We start from the raw sequence: 4,426 nt of genomic DNA on the forward strand, positions 1-4,426 counted from the left end.
GATTAATCATGTGATGAGAGAGATAGAGAAAAAGAAGCAAGCAACATGTTACACTAGAGTTTCTCTACTATTTGTTGGCGATGGCAATCAATATGCTTGGCTCCAATTTCAATTAATAGAATTCTGTCATGGATTGAATTATCCGGAGTCTAGTCAATTAATTTATCATATTTGCAATTTGATCGGCGACCATTTTCAGCTCATCCCATAAGATAGGCTTTTGGATGTAAGCCTCTAATTCTGTAAAGCTTTGAGCTCTACTAATACATTGCATTAGTCTTGGTATATTTTTCTTATACTTTGTTGAAATCTCCCACTTACTTGAAGATGAAAACTATTCAAAGCACAAAGTTTTCCTTATTTTTATTTATCCATTCCCAGATGGTAGAGCTGGAATCTGACTACACTTCTGGGGTGAAACTAAACCATGTAGAGAGAAGCAGGCAAGCGAGGTTTAGCATGTGCAAACAAAGGGTTGGCCTTGAAGAGGGAGAGAGCCTCAGTGAGGTCAATCTTATCCACATTGGGTGGCATGCTCCAAGTAAACCCTTGCAAAAGCCTTGCTAGGAGCATGATAGTTATGGTAGTCCCAAGCCCACTCCCCATGCATCCTCTCCGTCCAGTAGAGAATGTAATGAACCTCAGCTCATGCTCTTCCAGATCCACTTGTTGATCAGCATCTCCTTTTAGATGTCGTTCTGGGTCGAATCTCAGTGGGTTTTCCCACACTTCCGGGTTGCGCCCGAGACCTAAGCGGCTTAGCAGAACACTGCTCCCTTTTGGGATGAAGTAGCCTGCGACTACAGCGTCTGTGCTGGACATGTGGGGGAGGTTGAATGGTGCAACTGGATGCAGCCTAAGTGCTTCTCTTGCACAAGCCCTTACGTAAGGGAGCTTGGGGACATCAGACTCTTGAACAAGCCTCTGCTTTCCAACTACCCTATCTAGTTCTTCTTCTGCCTTTTTTAGCAGCTCAGGTTGGTTGAGCATTATTGATAGAGCCCACTCCGCTGCATTGAACGGATTATCCACTGTTGCAAGCTGCAGTTCCTGATCATGCACAAGAACATGTACATATAAGTTGGTTTCTTACTTCGTACATGAAAAATTCAGAAATAGCATCATCTGCTTTTCTTTTCAGCGCTCCTCGTTGCTCAAGTTCAGCGTTTGGAGTTTAGAGTTCAGTATTCATAAGCACAACTTTAGCTCAATAAACATTGACAAATTAGCAAGCGGCTTATAGCTCAAGTGATTAAAAGCATTCATCATGCAACAGAAGTCCTGTTTTGAATCTTTGTTCCCTTACTATTGCATAAATAAAAATAAGGGAGCTAATTTCTCCACTTATACTTCCTTTTGCTTTTTAGTACTTTTTAATAAATTTTGTTCTTTCTCTTTCCTATTCTATCTTTACCCTACATTAATTTCTTTTTTACTTCACTTTTATATTATTTCTTTTTTTTTTTTATACTTAATTTTCGAACTTATACTCCATTTTCAGTATTAAAGGGGGAAAAAAAAAACTTAATTTCTTACTCGATTAAAGAATTTTTTTTTTTTTAATACTGAAAATGGAGTGCAAATTGGAAAATTAAGTATAAAGAAAAAGAACTAATATAAAAGTGAAGTAAAAAGAAATTAATGTAGGATAACGGTAAAATAAGAAAGAGAAAGAACAAATTGATTAAAAAGTATTAAAAAATAAAAGGGAGTGTAAGTGGAGAAAATGGAATTGGGGAAATCATATCCCTAAAAATAAACATAAAAACATCGACAAATTAAGGATCCATACTACTTAAAAAAATTAATGGTAAGTAAGAATATATCTCACCGTGATTTGAGCTTTAATTTCTTCACCTGACAATAAGGGCTGTCCATTTGCATCTTTGAGTGAAATGACAACATCAAGCAGGTCCTCAGTCTCCTTCGTCCTTCCATCTCTCCATTCTTTCAACCTCTCATCTATAAGAGGGTCTTGATATTGCTTGATGATCTTCAAAGCAACCCTTACCTTTTTCTCATGGCCACTTATGTCAAACACTCTAAGCCATGGAAGATAATCCGATACGCAGAAAGCGTACACATGCAAGAGTATAGTCAAAAGCGCAGAAACGTGTTGCTCTTCTTCAAAGCCAGGCCCTCCATCCTTTCTCCCTTTGCCAAAGTACCTCGTGTTGAAAATCATCCTTCTCATCACACCTCCTGAGTAAAATTGAGCTGCAGTTCTCACATTCAACACCGAACCGTTGGGATTGGACGAGCACTGATTGTATAGGAACTTAACAAGGTTATCAGCTTCTTCGTTTCTCTTACCAAGTAGCCATTGAACCTTAGAACGATTGAACACGTCAGCAATCAAAACTGTTCTCATTTTTTTCCACTGGCCTCCCCAAGGCACAACACCTGTGGTCAAGAACCCGCTGCTTAAAAGATCAGTTGCCATTGTGACAGGTCTTGATGCAAAAACTGCATCATTTTTCTTCAAAAACTCCCTGGCAATTTCTGGTGATTTCACTGGGATGACATGAACATTTCCTAATTTTATGCATGCAATGTCAGTGTCGAGTTCTTTCAAAACCCTATGCACCCATTTATATGCTGGCCTGTTCCTCCACATTTCTGGTACACAACCAACAATTGGCCATGGGGTCGGGCCTGGGGGAAGAGAGACTCCTTTGTTTCTATTGCTGGTTTTCAACCTGATCAAGTTGACAAGAAAGATGAAAAAGGATACAAGGAAAATTGCAATTGGAGTGTTCATGATTTAGATTCAGAGAGGATATGGAATTGAGCAGCAGGTACTGATGATAGTCAAGGTTTTATTGTTCTATTTCAATACTACTAAAACTAAGCAGCACTGCAGGTACTTCTCTTAAAGTTTGTCTAGTTGTGGGGTCCGAGAGGCCTCAAAAATGTGAGACGTCCTCCCATAGAACATTTGGGATTTTGACGTTAGATCCACTCGCCATGCTCTCTAATGCTACCAAGCTTCAATAATTCAGTGTCACGAATCTTTTCAACTTTTTAATCTCTTTGGCTCCAGAAATGGTAACCACACTTTACAATGATTCATATGGCTTTCGGCATGATTTTCCTAATAACATGATTCATTGATGCATCTTGCTTTCCATTCTGCTGGATGTATGATTTGTGATTCACCATTTTTGGTTAGTGCAAACAAAATTTGTATCCTTTGACAAGATTTCTTGAGAAGATTGACAAATTGACACCATCTTTATCTTTATGCGTGAGAAGGGGAAAGGTACCTGTGGGAGCAAATATTTTCGTCTCCAATCACAGCACACCACGTGGAAAAGAAGATTATCTCTTAAAATTAATTAATTGAACCAGTTTATTTGGTTAATTAATTAATTTGGATAAATATCTGAATTAATATGATATTATCTTTATTTAATAAGATAATATCATTAATTCGGATATTATCATAATAAAGAGAAGATAATATCATTAATTCAGATATTATCTTCATAAAAGAAGATAATATCATTTAATTCATATATTATCTAAGTCCGACTCGATCCCTACGAATTTGGGTAGAGAATAAACTCAGCATATTCTCTACAAAAGCCTAGCTCCGACGCTCCTATAAATAGACGACCTCATTCATCATTCAAGGTACATCTAAACCTACTCCTAATATCCGAGAAAAATACATGAAGCTCCCTCTCCACTCTCCATTCTCCACACGGCTCCGGCCATCACACACGACTCCGGCGTCCCAGTTCACACCATACATACAACTCCGTACCCTTTACTTAGCTATTATTTTTCTACAAACACTCGAACTAACTTAAGCATTGGGAACTAACTTAAGCATTGGAGGGCCTTTGGCCAACACCCCTCAGGTGTGGTTTATTTACTCCAATCTTTTTTACAGGAAACGAGGAAGAGAGAGAAGGAAGGTCGAAGGTTGAGGGATCTAGAAGCGAATCTTCTCCCGTGAAATTATTTGCACAAACAGCACCTGCAAGAAAACACTAGATTTGTGATAGAATGTCAGAGAATAATATAGATGAGCTGCAGGCAGTACCGATAATGAAGGGAGTGTTTTGCTAGGTATAGCCATCCCCAGTAAGGGGATGAGCTCAAAATGCTCACCAATCAAAATTACAAATGGGGACAAACCAACTGAAATGAGTGGCAATAATAATATGGATCCCTTTGTCATACAAAATCCCTGCTTTTTGCCTTATTGAATGGTAGAGGGCGACAATTCTAATATCATAGTAATAATAAAATCTTTGTGTTATATATTTTTTTAATTTGTTTAAATTCCCTTTTGAGTTATTCATGGTGGGCTTCTTTAGAAGCAGCAGGCCCGACCCTGAACATGAGCAGTGAATGCGACCCCCTGGGTCTATTATTCAAAGGGTCCAAATTTATAATAAAAAAATAAAAAAAAAGA

At 38.2% G+C, this 4,426-nt stretch overlaps 1 protein-coding gene across 1 annotated transcript; it reads right to left on the reverse strand.

The window, feature by feature from the left end:
* Nucleotides 1-420: 420 nt before the first annotated feature.
* LOC117635145 (tryptophan N-monooxygenase CYP79A68-like) lies at nucleotides 421-2,761 on the reverse strand. Its single transcript, XM_034369488.1, has 2 exons — nucleotides 1,832-2,761; nucleotides 421-1,050 (listed from the first exon to the last, which is right to left on the reverse strand). The coding sequence occupies exons 1-2, from the start codon at nucleotides 2,759-2,761 to the stop codon at nucleotides 421-423; spliced, it is 1,560 nt and encodes a 519-aa protein (XP_034225379.1).
* Between the last annotated feature and the right edge of the window lie 1,665 nt (nucleotides 2,762-4,426).

This window comes from Prunus dulcis, chromosome 7 (assembly GCF_902201215.1).
Source record: "Prunus dulcis chromosome 7, ALMONDv2, whole genome shotgun sequence".
NCBI lineage: Eukaryota > Viridiplantae > Streptophyta > Magnoliopsida > Rosales > Rosaceae > Prunus > Prunus dulcis.

What these genes read in the sequence shown, in the direction of transcription:
- LOC117635145 (XM_034369488.1), bottom strand. Translation starts at nt 2,761, where the DNA reads ATGAACACTCCAATTGCAATTTTCCTTGTATCCTTTTTCATCTTTCTT. An exon ending in AAATTAAAGCTCAAATCACG is followed by an intron (nt 1,051 to 1,831) that starts GTGAGATATATT and finishes GTGCATGATCAG; the next exon opens with GAACTGCAGCTTGCAACAGT.